Source organism: Synchiropus splendidus, chromosome 14 (assembly GCF_027744825.2).
Source record: "Synchiropus splendidus isolate RoL2022-P1 chromosome 14, RoL_Sspl_1.0, whole genome shotgun sequence".
In the NCBI taxonomy this organism is placed as follows: Eukaryota; Metazoa; Chordata; class Actinopteri; order Syngnathiformes; family Callionymidae; genus Synchiropus; species Synchiropus splendidus.
The window spans coordinates 6,132,730-6,153,339 of record NC_071347.1 but is presented as its reverse complement, the minus strand read 5'-3'; the positions used below and the strand labels follow the sequence as shown (position 1 = coordinate 6,153,339).

General features: G+C 43.4%; 1 protein-coding gene across 19 annotated transcripts in view; it reads right to left on the bottom strand.

The window, feature by feature from the left end:
• The window catches only part of LOC128771363 (neuronal cell adhesion molecule-like), a 53,227-nt gene that overhangs the window by 20,618 nt on the left and 11,999 nt on the right, over positions 1 to 20,610 (bottom strand). For 7 of the 19 annotated variants that reach the window (XM_053886766.1, XM_053886767.1, XM_053886777.1 and 4 more), the window contains exons 3-11: positions 9,676 to 9,825; positions 5,826 to 5,931; positions 4,569 to 4,762; positions 4,120 to 4,242; positions 3,857 to 4,027; positions 3,406 to 3,462; positions 1,454 to 1,565; positions 1,190 to 1,374; positions 913 to 1,047 (exon numbers count right to left, since the gene is read on the bottom strand). In XM_053886766.1, coding sequence (XP_053742741.1) covers positions 913 to 1,047; positions 1,190 to 1,374; positions 1,454 to 1,565; positions 3,406 to 3,462; positions 3,857 to 4,027; positions 4,120 to 4,242; positions 4,569 to 4,762; positions 5,826 to 5,931; positions 9,676 to 9,763 — 1,171 coding nt within the window. In that variant the 5' untranslated portion in view covers positions 9,764 to 9,825. Of the gene's footprint in view, positions 1 to 912; positions 1,048 to 1,189; positions 1,375 to 1,453; positions 1,566 to 3,405; positions 3,463 to 3,856; positions 4,028 to 4,119; positions 4,243 to 4,443; positions 4,477 to 4,568; positions 4,763 to 5,825; positions 5,932 to 6,398; positions 6,418 to 9,675; positions 9,826 to 20,610 lie in introns of those variants that run through there. The other 12 variants (XM_053886772.1, XM_053886764.1, XM_053886775.1 and 9 more) reach the window with 4 other exon arrangements.

Genomic DNA, 20,610 nt, shown 5'->3' with positions numbered 1-20,610 from the left:
ACATCACCGATCTCTTTTCACTGACAACCTTTAATATAAATCTGACATTGAATCTTATATTATTAACTGCTTCATAAAACATATTTAATAATCTTAATGTTAATCTGTAACACTGATGTGCCGAAGCTATGAAATAAAAGTATAAATAATATTATTTACATTTTGATTTGAGTTACCAACCAAAACACACACAGTGAAAGAGAAAAAATCCTAACAAAAAAAAGTGAAATATTTACTATTGAAATGTTCTACACTGTGAACATACTATTATGGATTCCGGAAGCACAAACGCTAAACAGCATCATAAACGAACAGACACAAATGACCTAAATCGAGTAGGAAGAAAAGAGAACAGCAGGTTTGAGAGGAGATTGATTTCTGGCTTATCGTGGAGATTTTCTGGAGCTGCATCTCAGTTGGTTTCCTCACCACCGCCGCGATAACAAGAATTCATTAGCAACGTGAATAAGGTTGACCTATTTCCTCACGACAGATGATTGATTTTGTCGGATATTAAAAGGCGTGTAAATGAAAGTGATTTATCTCTGACACATTGAGACGATAAGCACTTCCGAATCTGTGTTTTAACTGGAGTAACTTCAGTGCTGCTCAGTCGTCATCGTCTTAAATCAAATGTCACAACATCAACAGGAGGCTTCATCCTGAACTCCTTTAAAGTGTCTGCTCATTTGTGGCGTTTAGGAGAAATAAACAAGATTTGAAACGGCTGACTCGGGCGTAAGCCAAAAGTTTAAAGGACAGAAGACCAAATTAAAGTGCACCAGAACGAGAAAGAGCAGGGTTCAATTGAAAAGTGACATTTAAAAAGTAGATATCAGGGCGAGCGCGTTATGAAATACAGGGGCAGATATTTGGGTACACTAAGGTGAAATGACTGACAGATGCACTCACTCTCGATGGGTAGTCCGTTCATCGACCATTTAATAGCAGCCTTAGGGATGCCACCGGCCCTGCAGGTCAGCACTCCGGTCTCTCCTGGAGCCAGAACAAGGTTCCTGGGAGGACCACTCAGCCAGTATGGAGCGGCTAAAAATAGAAGGGAAGCAGGCGCAGGGAGGAAAATGAATGTTGGACGCCTTGACATCAGAGCATAAATCAATTATGACAGCGGGGAGAGGAGACAGAGCGAGTGTCGACGGCACCACATGGGCAGATGGTCATCACACACCTTTCACCGTGACATGGATGGTGGAGTGGACTGAGCCCAGTGGATTCTTGGCTGTGCAGCGGTAGTCACCAGCATCGGATTCCGAAACGTTCACGATGCGCAGCGTCTTCTGGTAGTGCAGGAAGGATGTGCGTGTTGCCGGGAGCTCGTCGCTCAATTTGGTCCAGGAGATTTCTGGAGTGGGGCTGCAATCCAAAAGACGATGAGACCCAACGGTGAGAAAGGAAGAGGCATCTCTCGCAGATGAAGGATGTTTTGACTCACAGTCCTTCAGCAATACATTCCAGCTCCAGCGTCTGGCCTTTTAAGACCAAGTGTGAGCTGGAGGGTTCAGTCGGGATCAGGAAGGTCGGTCTCCTGTCGTCCACTGGAGCTTCTGTGGTAAAATGAGCAGACAACCGTGTTTCAAACAGCTACAGCAACAGAATACACTACCTGAAGCAAGAAAAGGACCACTAAACTTGGAAACAATAAGAAATGAAGAGAAAATGAAATGAGAGACAGTGAACCCATGACACAACCACATAAGGATCTGTGTTTTACCGTAATAATAAACTAGTTTAAATGTAAAACTTAAAACCAATGTTCAATCATGTGAGCAGGTTTTTTATTAGACGAGCTTGTGAAATAAGCTTTAAAATTATGACCACCTGCCACATATAGTGTTCATCAGTGTCAGTGATTTTCTATGACTATATGTTATGAAACCATGTGGAAAACTATGTTGCAATATTGATGTAGTCAATTGATGCCTTTCACCTGAACGTAACTTAAATGGCACACTGGGTATTGCAGGATATAAAAACAATACTAATACTAACTAAAAACAATAATAATGTTCAGACTGTGCTCATACATTCAACTTCGGGTTTATTTTGATCTATTAATAGTGAAAGAACATAGCCAATACAGGCAAACCTCAATAGTTTTCCTCTTTCAAAAAAGATTTTTTTGCCTATTTACAGGCAAAAAAAGTTTGAGCATGATGGCATCGCTGATCATCTTATGTAGCTTGTCACATACACACTAAGCTTAAGTTGTTCTAACACTTGTTGTACACTGGTCTAAAACTCAAACAAAGAGCCTAACGAGCAGAAATCTTTATGATTCTCCCATAGAGTGCACTTGAACACACGTGACCGCAAACCGACCGCTAATTCAATTTATTTATCCGTGACTTTGATGACTTGCTTTAGCAGTTGATCCGTCCAGCGTGACAGAGAATCCATCAGTTCTGCCTTCGTGACCATTTAAACTGTGATGTGAAGAGCTGATAGATCATTGTGATGAAGTGAAAGTGATTCCTCTGAGTGCTGCGAGAGCTGCACTTGGATTCCAGCTCTGAGTCGCAGTAGAATTCAAGCTCTGTATTTTTGAGCACTGTGGTCCCTGGACAGACCTACAAGTGATTTGCTGAATCTGCATTGTTCATAGCTGAGAAGCTAAGTGTGAGTGGTTTTACTTTGTCCTGTGACGGACAGGAGGTCTGAATTGCGAAAGTGTGTTGTAAAAATAAAGAATAGCAGGTGGCTGGAATTAGTTATCCATTCTGGCGAGAAGGTCAGTTGGCTGTACATCGGAGGACACACAAAAGCAGACTTGCGCTTTGTGATGTTCCTAATGGCAATTTTAGTCATCGTCTGACATATGTTTTCAGACTGGGGAGTAAACTGGAGGGAAACCTTGAAAAGCCAATTGATTATGCATAATAGTATCATTTCATCACTATAATAACTGAAAACAGAAAATTACTCTAGAACTATAAACTATAAAAAGAAAATATACTGACAAATGTGAGATCACGGACTAAAAAGGGAACAATTCAGATCATAAACTGACTAATTCACTTATTTGGTTTACTTATTTATTGCAATCTGTCATCCATACATCTGTGAAATTAACAACCTTGCTCAAGATGTCAATTTTGTTAAGGTTAGTATCAACATAGTTAAGAATTATTTTAGTATTAAATGAACGATGCTGTGATTGGTGGTAAAGGGGTTAAGCTCAAACGGGGTTTTAAAAGGACAGAGAGAGCAATAGAGAAAAGAGGGATTGTTGGGTCAAGGACGGCCAGTAGGACGGTCAGGAGCGGGGCAACCACTAGGGGGAGCCAGACATCACCCATGAGTGACAGCGGGGAGGAGGTTAGTGGCAGCGGGTAAGAGAGGAGCGCTCCAGTAGCAGAGAGAACACTAGGGGGAGCCAAAACTCACCACTGAACAAATCAGTGTCATTGTAAAAAGCAGCCATTGTGTCATTGATTGCATCCACTGGAACACAGCAAAACAAATCAAACACGTCAAAATGCTCAAAAACAAAACTGTAAGGAGACAATGCAAAACAAAAGGAAACAGATGATGAATGACGCTTCACTGGAAGAGACGCCACAAAGGAGCGCCAGCTCTGTTGTGCGTGCCAGTGTGTAGAGACGACCGGCTGACCTCTGACAACACGTCTTTTCAGACGCAGAAATGACCAGTGGCGTCTCGGAGGATGAAATCAGTGATAGGAAATGTGCTCTCCCTCCTACGCAGTCAAACCAGCACACAGGCCGGTGTGTGCGCACACACACACACACACACACACAATTATATTTGCAATCTCATTCCATCCCTGAGCTCTGACTTCCATTATCGCGTGCTGCACACAAAGAGCCTGACTTACGGTTGAGGACCTTGACTGTGATTGGCTGTTTCTGTTGGATGGTTTGCGTGTACGGGAAGCGGGCGTAGCAGATGTAGTCGTTCCTGGTATCCTCCCGCAGCACGTTGGCGAAGTAAAGGTCACCGTTCAGAGACTGGGTCACTCGGCTGCTCTGAGGCAACCTCTGGAAGTCTGGAAACAACATTCCGTCACGGCTCGCAGCAAAGCACTCACGGAATTAAACTGCCAACGCAGTGAGTGAAATTCAAGTCGGAAAGACTCACTGTTGTCCATCCAGAAAATAATGGGAGGTGGAAGACCAGCAGGAGGTCGGCAAGGCAAAACCAGGGACACCCCCTCCTGAACCACGATTGGCTTGATCTTCTCCTTTGACCACAAGGGCGATCCTGGATCGGAGGAGTTACAACACCATTAGCAGCTTCTAATTTGACATGAAATATAGGCCTTGCGTCACATCCGAAGCGGCATGAAGACAGAGAGGAGTCTGGATGGATGAGGGGTGGTACCTAATCGGATTTTAGACTGCTGTTGGAAAAGCACAGAGGAGTAATGAGTGTTTCATGCTGCTTCCGTCATGCAACCTTTACCTGTCAGCAGAGCTCTGAAGATGGTAAGAGCAACTTAATGGCGGAAGAAAAAAGAAAATGATAGTGATGTAACGGAAGATGAGAGTGGCATTAAGATGGAAGGTGGAAGAGAAGCGACTTCTTACTGGACTGTCGCACGACGATGTTGTTGGAAACAGCGGTTCCATGCTGGTTCCGGGCGGTGCACTGGTAAACCCCCTCGTACTTGTCGTCCTTCTCCCGAGTGATGTCCATCACCAGGGTCCCCGAGTGGCCCCTCATGCTTATGTTGGGACTGTTCTCCACGTCCAGGTGGGTTCCATTCCGAGTCCAGGAGAAACTGTGGAGGTGGAGAACCTCATCAAACCACATTAGAATGGTCAGGTTGAAGTCTGGAAAATGCTATTCTTAACTCTTTCTATTCAATATGGGGCTCCAGCCACCTGCACATGTGACAGCGTGACAGAAGCTGCAGGAGCTAGAATGTATCTACCAGCAGACAGCTACTGCACTGGCTAGGCTCATATGATAAATCACATGGCTAGTGTGGTGTCATGACGCCTAATTCAAAAGTGGAAGGTTCTCTATAGATCTTTTTGACTGACAGCCAATTTTCATGTTTGTTTAAGACCCCAAAAACCTTCTACAGAAATACATTCCAACATTGTAAATGGTGACCAATACATTGTCGCACGTAGAAATCCACACCGAAACAGACTAGAAACGGAAAGGAGATGTTTTTAAAGATTCTTTTAGAACTTCATTTGCAACATATGAGCCTACATTCCAGCTATTTTAGGAGGTGAACAAGAGTGGCATATAATAAAATAAAGGCGCTAATGACTGGAACAGCACCACATCTGCCTGTGTTCAGAGCATCCTAAATCACGCTGCAGCAAATCTGGTTGTGTTCAGGCAGACGGTCTTTGACACAAATGTAATCCAGGATGTGATCAGATTAGGCTTCTGCTTTGATCTTTTTTCATGTGTGCATATCCGTTGGATCTAAAAAATTTTAACTGCTCGAACACAGCTGGCCGGCGGCCATGAAATGACAGCGGGCCACAGAAGATTCTGGTGCTAGATCAGAAGGTAATGAGTGGAGGGCAGAAGGACATGTGCCCTTTTTGACATCAATATGTCAGTGACTTGGCAGGTGGACAAATATGCACTTTTTATTGTATTAAGTGTTCATGACACAGATGGTTGAGAGGACAATGTTACAGAGAAGCTGCAGGACATTGTCTCTCACAGCTTTGCAACATGTTCCTCAGTGACAGGAATCATGATCACTGGACCTAATGTCCATGAGTGTTTGTTAATTTCATGTTCGTCCTGTTTTGAGAGGGACATTTCCAACAGTTAACAAAGGAAATCAACACACAGAAAAAGCAGCTTCCTACCTGGGATGAGGTTTGCCCTTCGCCTCACAGTGGATTATGACATTCTCTCGTGGGTCAATGATGTAATCCTTGGGGGATTGGTGAGTAATTGTCGGCGGCTGCGGCACTAAAGGCGATCAAACACAGGATGATATGCAGTCAGGACTATTACTGCATAACTAAGCTGTTTCCACTGCCGCCTGGCACAGCCTTTACCAATCACATGCAGATTTGCACAGGGAATCAAAAACTGGAGGTTGTTGGCTCGCAGACAAAAACCACAACAACAAAAAAGTCGCGTGCCGTGGTGCAAAAGCATGCAGAGCACTCAGGTACATTTCATTTCACTGTAATGATCCGGTGCTTAATGTATTCCTGTCGGAGATGAGGAGGCAGCTAATGGTCTATGACCGTATATAAATGATACATGGAGTCATGCTGTTTCCAGTATCGCAGGAAGCCACGGCAGGGGCAAATAGAATACAAACAATAAACAACCAAATCACAGCATGCAAACTGCCAATGCACACTGGAAATCACATCAAAGGAAATTAACTACACTAAAATCAAACTCCACACATGGTCGACACTTACATGGCTCCAGAACTTGGGGAGAACAGGAGAAAAGGTGAAAATAAAGAACCAGATGTGAGTGGTGCAGTGAGGAAAGATGGGAAGCAGTCGGCAAAGTGAAGTGACTTCATAGACATTTTGTGCAACAGAGAAGAGTGTTGTGCCACAAACACAGCGTGGTGAAAAGCTTGCACTGCGAATATTCATCTGGTAAGCCAACACAACTCTCCAGTCCACTGCTGTATCTAGTATATTGACAGCTTCACCACGCCCGCAGTACAGGTTCAGTGACTGATCGGAATTTCCTGTGACTCACCAGACAAGCGAGGAGCCAGCCATTTAGAGAGAAACAAAATCTATAAAGACACATTCATACTATGCAAATTGAACTCATAAAATAACAATAGGTATTGATTTGTGTTGGTTTATATCTTATTTATCATCAGCTCACTATAGCCACAGATTAGTTCACACAGTGGATGTTGATGCAGCAACATGATGCTATGATTCAGCTGAAGTTCATTTCAGTCTCTTACAGCTCGACATCTGAAGCAGCCAGCGTGACAAAAGGCTTCACTTCAGTGCTTCTCTGCATCTTTTTCCTCTTTAAAAACTGAGCTCTTTCAGCTGTACTCTGAAGAAGTTTATTTTAATATTCCCTAACTCCAATTCCAACATAGTTACAGAGTAATTACAGTTTTAGCACTTTCATCTTGCTTAATTATGATAGGATGTTCCAGCAGCAGCGCAGCAGGATGGGCCAGTCGGACGTTTGTGTGACAGGCTGAATGACAACTTCATTATAGTTTGCAGCTCTAGCTCCATCTGACTTGGAAATGTATCTTCCAAGATGAGACATAAGACAATGCTTCTGGTGGTTAACTTCGATATAAGCAAGCAAAACACAGCTAGACATGCTGCTATTAAACTTAAATCCTGCAGCGCAGATGTCGGCAGCAATATAATGCTTATTATTAATGACCTGTAGGTGGAATTCTCTCACCATACACATTACATACACTGCAAAAACGGAAACTTAGTAGGCAACAGTGATGTTGAGGAGACCTGTGAGAATCATCAAGTGAATGTATCAAATGAAATTCGGTTCAAGTTAGAAAGTGTGCATTGCATTTCAAATGAAGAGATGATTTGGACCTTCATTTTTATACATATAAGTCTCTCTTGAAAGGCTTGTCAATCTTACAGCAAGAAAAAGTTTGCCTGTGCAAAAAATATCTGAGCAACCAACCAATGATGGTCATTGGTTCAAAGAAGTATTCCCTCAGCTGCGTTGGACACCCAAACATTTTTTCGGAGAATTATCTGGCATTCATAACCTGTGGGACTGTGCCAGGCTTTGAGGCCAAACACAGGTTCTTTAAAGGTGTATTGAGGTTCTCAAGCAATTTTAAGCATGTCAAAAAACGCAGCTAATGACGGCTTATAATAAATAAGTCCACACCTGTCATCTGTCAGTAAAGTGTCTGTGGGATCATCGAGAGGGTCGAGATTTTGAGAACTTTTTCACACTTCACTCCACAGATTACATTATTTACAACGCAACAGTGACAGTTGTTACAACTGAACCAGTTGTCTTTACTTTGAATCCAGCATCATACGATGAAACCTACGCTACCTCAGAGGAATCCTTGAAGCTCCACTTTCTACGATTCTCTTGACTGCTCTGATTAACCAACGGGAAAAGCCATGGCAGACTGAATTCACTGTTCCAAAATTTTCTGTTGAAACAGAGATAGCTCTTGAACGGGCCAGTGAACTCTACATAAAGGATGGCACATTGCTGACAGCTCTAAACATTAAGTCTCGAGCTTCATTTATACGTAGACTGCCTCTCCATTATCCTGGCAATTTCTCTTTGTTGCTGAGGCCCACCTATGTCTGAAGGATCCAGGGAGCTCTTTGGGGTCTCTCCCAGTAAATATAAAATGGGTAACTCCAGAACAAAACTAAGGGGTTTACTGCTGTCACATGCAATGCATTGAAGCATAAATATCCCGATGACAGGAAGTTGGTAAAAAAGGTTAAAAAGCAAGGATAGCAGAGGTCAACTCTCTGCCTCCGTACCATATTGGAGAAGATGAGTGCAGCCTGGAAAAAAACAAGATCAGAGCTGATGCATGAGCTTCAGAAGAACTGCAACAACGGTCAATGAAAAAACGACCAAAACATTTGCCCTCGGGCCTCTACCAATGTTCGAGTCGTGAGGGACCGTTGCTGTGTACTGTATAATATTTCCCAGGTGAGTTGACTCTTAAAATTGACAGAGAATACGTCCAAATGTTGAGGCAGCAAATCCCACACAAAATGTGTAAGATTGCTCAACTCAGGTCACTACCGTGGCGACGGAGCCCAGATTTATGGCTGCATTACGCCTGTATACTCCCATGTTATACTCAAGCTGTTTCACGCCAAAGGTGAAGCTCTCGGACAAAGAACCACAATGGAACTAGTGGAGGTGCAGTACTTTTCAAAATGTAAGGTTTTTTTATGAGATTCCCATGCACATTTTTTTACTCACAAAATGTGAAACTAAGCATCCAGATTACATTTTAGCGATTTTAGAAAGCTTTCTGCTTCTGTGGTTTGATGTGCTTTGCTTATTTAGGTGCAGTCACATAATTACAGTTTCCCCCGTCTGGTTTGAGCGTGGTGGGCATTTACAGACCAAATTAATCACATTTCATCGATGTATCTGTAATCCTTCTTTGCACATGGTGCTGTACTCCTTTGCAAAAACCTGCTCTGCTTCATTAAAAATGTTACGTTTATAAAGTGTAAATTGCCGCAGCATCTTATTAAGGTCATGCTATTCAATTGTCTCTCGAATACCAACAATGCACTGCAACAATTCAAGCTCAACACATGTAGGAGCCACTGGTGGAGGTGAAATGTGGATTCCATCTTTGTGAAGCACATTGAAATTCAGATCTGCAGCTTGGACTATCATTCATTCAGGATCTGTGCTACACGCTTCATTTATCTGTTTAGATTACTTAACTGTGAAAATAGCAGATGCATCAACACTGACACTGAGCACTCCGGCTCTCATGCTTGACAACTATACAGCGATCAAAAATCCTCCTCATTCATTAAATCATTTTAGCGGGAGTCATCTTTTTAATTTCGGGCGGGCGAAAAAGATCATGTCAAAATTGCCTGTCAGTGTTGATCCATCACAGGAGTGATGGGCCGTGTTTACATCCACTGCATCATTGGATGAGAACAATCATTATCAGTAATCTTAGATGCGCTTGGGTGAGTCATAAAGATGTCTTACAGTCCAATGGGACCTCAAGCGCTGCGGTGAGGTGTCCCAGCACCATCCCCAGCACCAGGGCGGCGCCGATCCTCCTCTTCTCCATCATTGGAATGCAATGTGAAGGTCTGCTCTCTGCTGAGTCACAAAGCCAGACGTGCTCCTTCACAGCTGCGGGGACACAGAGAGAAATAAGACAAACGTCAGTGATAAGAGCAGAAACAGGAAGAGCGATTACTGGGTTGAGTGACATATCCGGTTACAGGGACCATCAATCACAAGTCGGCCCTATTTTGAGTTTATCAGCAGGAGAAAGACGGCGAGCTGGCGAGAGGGAGACATATAAGTGAGGCCGCAGATCGATGGTAGTTGCCATGCCGCTTGGTTTGGAAGTTATCTCCCGGATCTGGATCACTCCAGCAGGGAGCGACGGCGCTCACATGGGCTCACTTTGCTCAGATGATCTCCTCTGCGATCGATCATGTCAGCCAGCCGGTGACACGTTAAGCTTCCAGACAAGACGCCGCACAATTCTACCATCTATCTGGGCTCCATCCGTCTGAGAGGCTGACGTGTGGACACGGTTGTAATTGGGTCAGGACGGAACAATCGGGTCCGACAAGGCCTGACATTTCTTCATGAAAACACACTCTTAGGTTTCTGCGGGTTCTATGGCAGTGGATCATTATCGGCTTTTCTTTCTTCTGAGCTCAATCTAATTATCCAGCAGCCCCTGCCAACACATCCAGCATGAAGTGTATTTGATTTTTAAATTGAGCCTGAGTTTTTGATGATAATGTTTAAACGGTTATTAAAAGACAGCTCAGCCAGATTTAAGACAAAGTACAGTAATCCAGCAGTCTGACTTCAGTCTGAGCAAAGGGACGAGCTGAACAAAGCACAAGCGTGAACAGAACAAGTGCGGAACTTTGACTTTTATTTTCTATATTTTTTATTTTTGTGATGGCAAAATCCTCAATATCGAGCCTCATTTTAGCTCTATGTCGGGCACAATTTAGACCCTTCCATTTCAGTCAATGAGACTACTATTTAAGATGGTTGAACACCCTCAGCTGGTTTCTGTTATCACCTATGCAGACCAAAAAGGATATTAAATTGCTTTCCAAAACCTGGTGTTATGAAGACGTTCTTGCTGCCCTACAGTCCGGATTAACCGACCGGCCTGGAGACAGCCTGGTATTGCCTGCTGTCAACGCCTCCTGCTATATCGCCCAGGGCATCTTATTAAACTGCCAGCGACATCATCAGCTAACACACTCCCATTGAAATTTGACATGAAAGAAGATCGATATGGCCTTTTATTGGCCTCTTATTGAAGACATTCTCAGACATTTCTATTGGTAGCAATGAATCATACCCTGCTGGGACAAAGCATAAGCTACATATACCTAAGAACCTCAGACCTACATGGTTGCAATAAAAACCTTGCACCGCCTCTCCACTCTCTTCACAGTTGTGTACAAAATTCTATAACAAAGAAAAAACAGCATCCCTCAAACAAGGTTGGTAAGGCTCACCGTTACAGTGTCACTCAAATCTGGGTTTTTTTCCAATTGAACAACTTATTTGCAGCTGATTGTTTTGCTAGTCACGTCATTTCCTGCAACTCAGTTGCCTCAGGTATTTCAGAACCCTGCTGTGCACTTGCTGAAGAGGTCGGGGGCAACACTTTCTCACTCCAAGAGCGTCACGTCGCTGCTATTTGAGGGGGAACCTTTGCTGCAAATGCGGATGCAGAAGTCTCCCGTCCGGGTTGTGTTGAAAACGTTTTTCCATTTTCCAATTTTTTTGAAATCAACTTCAGACAAATAACAAATCCCACAAACTTTCATCAGTAAATAACAATAACAGTACTTCACTAAAAGAAACTTAAACATGCCACAGGGATCCAATATCATCTGAAAGCCACATGTGCTCATTTCACTGTGAGCTGAAATAACATAAATATGAATGAAAATTTGTTCGCAGGGCTAAAACAATTGTAAAATATTACATGTTTTTGGTGGTGCTGATTGAGTGAACTGACCGTAAATACAACCATCAGCCAAAAGGAAGTGTTCACCTGCGGGTTAAAGCAGAGTGATGGGTTTCTAACACATGAATAAAAGCACAGTATGTCATTCTGAGCAGAAAGAAAAAGAAAACAAGAGTGAGGAGGAACAATTTTCCGCCCCTAACAAGTGCAGCATGACCCGTCTTTATGCGCTGTCTGTCTTACTCAAGGCGTCAGTATTAAAATGTCACAGCTGAATTTAGCACTCAGGCAGAGTCATTTGCGTTGTTATCTCTAAGGCGCACGATCAAATTTGTCATGTTACTGCCGGTTACCACATGAAAGAATAAAATGAAGCCTATTGACAGTTCCTCTGTGTGCCGTGTTGCCTTCAGGGCCACTTCCAGCAGCAGCTCTGTGAGGAACCAGAAGGCCCCGGTCTGGTCTGCTCCTCCTTGGGGATGTATTTGTTATTGCTGCCCTGCAGTCATGATTCATCGACAGGACCAGAGCCGGCGTCTGGCACCGCGGGAGGAGACCCAGGCTAACGTCTGCTGCCCAGGGCCCCTGCTACACCTCCCCTGGGAGCACCCGTGTTAGCCGCCGGGGGCGTCCAATCGAACGCGCAGACACACCGTCAGCTAGCACACACCCATCAGGGTTTGACACAGAAAAAGATGCATGAGGCCAGTCTCATCATCGGAGGGTGAACCTGTGTTGAACTGAAAAGCTGCAGCCAGGAATACTCATTCTCCAGGTCTGAGAGCGATAATTACGTTCCGCATCTATTCATTTCCAACATCAGACTCAACACGGGAAACACGACGGCGCCTCAAGTGGAAAATACCAAAATTGCAGCCGGGGAGAGGAGCGAGGGACGGTCAGTGACAAGCAGAGAATAAACCTGATAATGAGAAACTTTACAGTGAGGCAGTTCGATTTTATCTATGGGCACGACGGGGAATCATCCAGGATTCATTTCCCAATTTAATGAGGTGGAGTAGCCTCTCGGAGTATGTTTGCCTGGGTGTGTGTGCGTTGCAATTATCTCTGTGAGCTGCAGTGATAGTGGACCCAAACCACACATCTCTCTCTCCATCGGTCGCACCTCAGTGGAGCTCTTGAGACAAACCGCAGCTACATTCAAACTCAACACGCTGTGCTTTAGTTAACAATGAGCAGAGACACTTAAGGCATGGTATCTCATTCTATTACAGCTGAGGTGGAGCAAAAGACAAGGGACACCCTGGAAAGTCCACTGCAGGGCACACAACAAACAACCACTCGCACACACAATCACCTTAGAGTAACTAACCTCAGGAAGTTTGTGGCTCGGTGGAGGAAATGGAGTAAACACACAGGTATTGAGATGACATACAAACGCCACACTGAAAGACATAAGGATTGGCCCACAATACAGGAGGGATTCATGCTATGGGACAGACACACCCACTGTAAACCTCCTACAAACACACTCCACTTCAGATAACCAGCAGGGGCAGCACTGACGACAAATATTCATAGGACACATTTTTGCTCCCAAAAGGATTTGACATGTGATTTCTAAATTTACTCCTAGAAGCTAAATCCAATCTCAAAAATGAAAGCAGCACGACCACCAAAGCAAAATACAGAATCACTTGCACCTGCCTTCAGAGTGATGCAGAACGTCTGGTGCCACAACTCAACGGTCCCAATGATGCAAGGTAAAACCTCACGAAATGCACACAGATGAAGCCACTGTGACGCGTGGGTTGCCGCTCAACAATGAGTCAGAGATAGTGAGCATCTCCTTCTGCTGCATCAGAGCACGTCCCCGCATGAGCCAAGCACTCACTCAATGAAACAATTTAACCTCAATATTTTACTGACAGTAGGTGTTCTAGTGCACAGATTGCTTTCCAATTTATCACCTCAGTTGGCTTATTATATATATACTTTTCTTACCTCTTGTTATAAAGTTTTTATCCATTTAAATTGTTAAAGCAGCCACATTTCTACAGCCATGAAATCAAACAAAGCCAGGTGAGCAGGGTGTAATTGTAGAATCAAGAGGGTCTAGAGGAAATATGACGGTTGGACGGAATATGAATGATATTCAGGTGAAATATTCACAACTAACAGCTTTATCTTTGGATGTCTGCCTGTGAGCTTGTGTATATCACTGCCTCAAGTCTCAATGAAACAGTAAAATGGATTATAGATCCACGATAACAAAGAACTGGAGAGGTCATGATAAGTGTGGTCCAGAGCATTTACTCATAATAACCATAATTGAACTTTCATTAGAAGCAAATACAGCGTTGGATGAAATATGTTGTTGGTTGGATTTCCCACCATTGCTGGAGTGAACTCATGAAACATGGGGGGAGGGTCGTGCATTGATCATGCGCTGACAGGAGCAGAAGAGTCGATAAATCTTCCTTCAGTGTGGATCGCTCAAGTGAATCCAGATAAGACTCACAGCGCTGGCGACAGGCTGATAGCATCTCTCTGGTTTTCTTAGGTGATAGAAACATCTAGTGTCATATTCCCAAGAGCATACTCACAACAGGGATGATGCAATGATAATACGCAACGTTAATCGAACACGTTAAAGGCAAAAAAATAAATAAGTAAATTACCACTCTGGTTTCCTCCCACAGTCCTGGTGTGACTGACTGATGTGCACCTAGATGGACTTATAGGTTGCATGTACACAATACTGTTGTTTCTGGTCTCATCAGAATATTCTTCACCTTGTAATCCATACTGAATCCTCTTCGTGTAAAAAGTGCAAATCCAGGCTTTAAAAGGCTCCTTAAATTTCGCCGCCAACAGTATTTTCTTCAGCCAGTAATGTTCTCAGCGCTCCTTCTCTCGGGACCGTTTCTCAGCCTCGGAGCTTGAACTGCGCGGCCCTCCATTCAGCCGCCCTCTTCAATTACACCATTGTCATTTTTCCATGGGCAGCTACCTCACCATTCCAAAACTAATTGCTTTTAGGCACATGCTGGAGCTGGCGGCACATAGGGCGACGCACACGCACACATGGGGACAAAGAGGAATCACGTGTGGCCGACGGGGGGGTCAGGATGTGTCGCGGAGGGAGAAGCCTGTCTCAGAAAAGAGGATGGGAATATTGATACTAAAACATGACGAACTAACCTTCGGCAGATGCACTTCTTTTGTATGCGCCGAGTGAAAGGCTGCTGTTGCATCAGTTGGGTGAGATTCCAAGCCGCCTCTTTAACTCCCATCATCAGTGCTATTGATGGTGCAATCAGGGGTTTGTGAGCCTCGGCCTGGTCTTAATGGACCAGCAGGGGATTCCTCTCAGACGGAGGATATAATGATGAGAACAGCTCCGTGCTCAGAAAGGTGGTGATGAGAAAGCGGATACGGTTGGAAGAGTTTATGTTTCCGACGCTGCCGGCTGCTCTCACAGTTGCTGTGAATGTCACCGGATGAATTCACTGGCGGAGCCGAGGGTCTATTCTTCAGTGCCACCAAAGGTTTGTTGGGCAGGGTGAGGGGGATGTTGGTGAGGTGCTGGAGTACTGGAGGATACTGGTTTTATCTGTGTCGGGAGGTGCGTTAGGAGAAGAAGGGAAACCACATTTTACTCCCTAAATGGGAAGAATGACCTTTATGAACCATTTTGGGGCAAGGTGCCGTCACACATAGGTGGGTAGATGTCTGGCTCAAGGGCACCTTCAGAGCGCATCAAACTACAAAACATACATCAGAATAGTGCGAAGTTACGAATAATTGTTCTCTATATAAGTTTTTTTTCTTTTTGTTATTTTTTTAAAATGGTATTTTGAAACCATCAAAAAACTTGAAATGTATTCATCATCATGGTACAGTCACGTGAGAAGCTAAAATAAATCAAATCAAATCAAAAATAAAAAGTGTAACCAAAAAGAAGCCATAAATAAAAGAAGTAAGAAACGGGAGAAGAAAAGAGAGGTTAAATAAAAACAGTAGTACTGGTGGGAGCGAGTGACATGAACATTCATGAGCCCAATCCTCAGAAAATTCACCTAAATAAATGTATGAATTCAGAAAAGAATGTAAAGTGGAAAAAGCAACCATGCCCTATGACAAAAATTCATTGAAAATATGAGTCAAAACTGCTTGAACATATGTAGCATATGTAACATATGTAGGTAGCAAAAAAAGACTTAACCTCTGATCTGATTTCAAACCTGAATTGCATCATTTGTTTGACTCATGAACTACATGAGGGTGTGAGGCGGAGCACTCGGGGGTACAGACTGAAACTCACGCACCCTTTATACATCGTTTTACTGTCACAATGGGAAATTCCGCGGGAGGCGTTCAGCGCACGTTTGCCATAAGCTTCTCATTAGCCTGTATAATTGGGGGCCGTATGCAAATAACTGGGGTGCTTTACATATGAATTGTGCTGCTGTAGATCAGGGCGACCCGACCACCTAAAAACATGCCACAGCACATTGTTGTCAGTGTACAATAAGACAATAGAAACTGTTCTTATGAAAGTTTTTCTTCCTCCAGGTGCTTCAGCGTCTTTTTGAAAAAGCAAAATTATATTTGTAATTCACATGCCTACATTATGACCATCACTTCTCATACCAGAACATGAATGAACCAAATGACAGGTTGGGCTTTATCATCGCTAGTTTGTTTTCACTTCAATGATGCTCAAAACAGTACTGGAGAAAAATGCAAATGTGAGACTGCAAGTTGAAATGTTTAAAAGCGGTTTATATGGGATACATTTGGATGATGGTGGAAACATTGGTATAAAAAGGCAACCACTCACACCAGCGATTCAGATTCACCAAATAACCCCTGTATGTTTTTGGATTGTGGGAGGAAACAGGAGTGCCCTGAAGAAATCCCATGCAAGCACAGGGAGAACATAGAAACCCCCCACAGCGAAGGAACCAGAGTTCACTTCAAACAACTTGCCTAAAGCTGCTTTCAAATCTTCTTGGGACCTTCTTGCTGTGAGACTGTGGTGCTAGCTACGAAGCTGTGTAGGCGGATGCTAGCTCTCATGCATTAAACTCAACATGCGGCGGAAGGAAAATGTACTTTCAGCTACGAAAAGAATTGTTTTCACAACTGACTTGGGGAGTTGTGATACATTAATACTTGAGTATACTGCTTCAAATCAAGGACATTGGTATCAGATTTTGTTCAACAACCTGTCCGCACTGATCCATAAGGCCTCATGTCTGCAATTTCCCCTTTGCGTTACAGGCTGTAATGTTTTTTTGATTTCACAATGGTGCGTCACATAAGGTGTGAAGCCTTGTATTTTTATGTTTGTTCAACTACGTCAATATTTTTCCCTGTGACACTTGTATTTTTGCCTTTAAAAGCTTTATGTTTAAATAAAGCTAAAGCAAGTGTGCACAACTTCAGCGGTGTGGTCTTTTGAAGTGTCAGTGTGAAGTAGTAAACAATTTTTTGAGTGACAGGTAGAAGTAATCGACCGATCCTCAAGGTTGCAGCATTGAGCCATCCCCACTTTAAATGCACTTGTACTTTACTTTCCGACAATAATGGAACAACAATGTGTTGAAAGTGCCCTCTAGTAACACTTTTATACAGGATTTTTTTTTTTGAGCCAACTGGTGCAGGATGTTATTGCAGTGTCTAATAAATAGTCAGGAGCCTCTTGAAGCAATAATCCTCTCCTGCTCTCAATTGTAACAGTGATCCGCAACAAAAAGAACATGTCCGGCCATTACTCTGCTTCGTCTTTGAGATTCACACTTGCATTCAAGCGAGCTTCCTTGGAACACTCTGGGATCAGCTCTCCGTCCCCTCTGCCCAAATGCTAATCAGCGCTGGCGCTTCAGAGACGACGGCCACTCTTTAGCATGCAGATGGAATCGGGCCTGCAAAACAGACCCCAGGAAATTCCCGCCTGCGGAACCTTAAATGGAACTGAAAGCAGTGTTGCTATCATCAAACCTGCCGCAAATCTCGCGTGTAAGTCACATGACAGCGCCGCCTTATCTAAGAGGACACTTGTGATTCAGTCCACTTTGGCTCTCTCAGATAACCAACCGGCCCAGATAAATCGGAAGGTCTCTCATGTTTTCACAGTGCTGCAGATCATTTGAGCCACTGGTGGGTGAATGAGGACAATTCTAGATTGAGGCCGCTTTTCTAAAGAGACCAAATTAACCTCTGAGCATGTGAGTGAAATGAAGACTTGCAATCGTCCAGTGACCCGGCCACAACGTCCTTCAATCCACTTCAGCCACTGAAAACGTCTGCCAACAAACCCACGCAGCAGAACACAACACACCAACTGGTACCAGACAGTGACAATAGCTGTGTTGAAAGCATTAGTTGCAGTACTCTTTATGCTGTTTATAGTTGATGTCACACTGAAGTTAAGCAACAAACATTGGGAGTCAGCGAGAAGGCAGTGTGTTTTGTGTCAACGTTTTCAAATCTCTGTGTTTTATGTGGAATTTTGGCCACATTTTGCTCAGGTGTGCATTATTGGAAGCAGCAGTTCAAGTGTGAGTCATGGCGCAGAACAGTGCATGAAGTGCAATGTTAATAACCAGATTGAATTGAGTTCAGTAAACACTTGTTTAATTGAAGTTAGCAGATCACTGTGGAGCTATTAAAACAGCACCTGATGCAAGTGGCTAATCAGTTCAACCCTCATGTGGCTCACAAACATGAACTTGGAAAACACGACACAGCAGGTGAATCAGAGGCTGAGACCAGGGAGTGCTGCCCTCTGAACAAATCCACAGTGACGATGACTTTGTTGGGGCTGATTTGCATCTACAGTCTGGAATTTTGGTTTGGTTTAAAATCAGTTCTCAGACTATTTGACACACATATTGCGCAATTTTCCAGCATGACGTCAGTTAAGTGTTTTCTATTTTCATTTTACCTGCATCTACTGACAGAGATAAAGAGATAAAGATTTGTGATCACCCTTTGTTCAGCTTTTATTTTATTTTATTTTATTTTATTTTACTCACAGCACTTTATTGCGAACCAATTTCCTAGTTGGTGGAATCCCCACTAACCATGGCAATCAATTTGATTCTGATTCACATTCTGGTTATGAAATATCAAGGATAAAAAATGTTTTTCTTTTTACCTTTGATTAGCTCATCCTGACCGCTGAAGATCACATCGCTAAAAATAAACAATGTTTTCACTTGCAAAAAAACGGATTTTGACATCTGCAGTGTAAAGCTAGAGTCCACACTACAAACACTCGTGCTAAAGATTAGACAGATTTTCCAGAATTTCAGAAGGGTTTTAAGAGATTTCGGAGTAGTAGAACTGTTATTGAAGTTAGGAAAGCATTAGTTTTATACTGTTGTACTCTAAATACGTCACCGCTCACAATCCTTTGCAATAATTATTTCAATAGCACAGTTCATTATCATAGAAGTACCAGCAGCAGCAACGGTGGATGAAGTCGTAGACAATAACAAGATAAACGGATATTTCAGAAACAGCGGCAGCAATAACAGTCACTGTAAACAGTTGCTGCTGCTGCTGATGTTGCAGAAGTTGGAGCTGTGAGAGTTGAAGTCCAGTCAGCAGAAGAGGTTGTTCATTTCATCATTTGAATTGTTTTAGGGCTTTAATTGTTGCTGCTTTACTTGTGGTTTGTCTCTACAAGTGTTAGTTGTGCGAGCGGCTGCCTCCCTCTGCACGGTGGAGAACTTAGCCAGTCAGAACAAAATGGAAGGAGAAGCATTGATTTTGCTTTAATTGGACTGAAAGTATGCCGGTGGACATGCGTGGAAGCTCATTACTGCAAAATGAAGTGACCTCACACACTTTTAAAGCCGTTCATTAGAGTGAAATCAGGGAGAGAAGCACCAGCAGCGACTTGACCTTTATCTGAAAGCAGTCCCAAAATGATAATTACAGCTTGAAAGATGAAATTCCAGGAGCAGCCAGCTTGTCTGTGAACACGGATTTGAAACATCGATTTGCATATGCATCCTTGTTAGCGATGCAAGTCCACGGCCCAGGTAGAGAGGCTTGAATACGGGAGACTGGAGAGCACTTGGCAGCCTGAGCGTCCCTCAAAAGGTTTGGGCAACACACATCATTAGCAGCAGACACATGACATTGTTGAACATAATGTCATCCACACAAACCCGTCTGCTGAGAGGCAGGGAGGCTTTGAAATGGAGACGCGCTAGCATTCCTGCATGAGGAGAGTGCGAGGCAAACATTTATTATGGCGGTAAAATTGGATTTATAATCCTAACGGCGGAAAATGCAAAGATTGGAGCCGAGAGAACATTCTGAAAGGACACTCTGTATCCATGGAAATGCACTTATGCCGTCAGATCTCCAAAGGGATGTCAACGCTTTCAAGATAGAGGAGGGAAAAAAGAGGCAGAAGCTCATTTGTCATCTCTTTGTTAACCTTGGTGAGAAACTGTACGCTTGACATCTGCTTTGCCCTCAAAAACGCATTGACCTCCAGTGAACTCCACAAAAGAAGGGTGATTAGAATCTCAGTTTGCCACCATGTCTGCACCGGACGGCTTACTCCACAGGCAAGGGGTCTCTCAAGATGGGGCCAATATGTGGAGATACTTCAAGCTCACCGGCGTAACAAAGAGTCTGTGTGAGGCCGAACGTGGGGAATAAAGTCACGCAGACAACCGACAGCTGCGTGTTTTGAATGAAATGTTTGAGATGCCGAGAAACGTCAGGCAGAAAACATATTTTCAAATGTTTATTGAGGGACTGTTTTGTGTTGTTGTAGTGAATCAAACCATCATTGTGGATGTTTGAATGCCACAGCAGAACCTATTGTGTTGTGAGAGGTATCATACAGTATTAAGTATAGAGTTTAAATGTTTCTTGACGTTGTTCTAAATGTGTTTATGGTTGATGCAGCTATACTAATGACAGATACAATATCACAAGTAACATTACTTGTTAAGTTGCTGCAG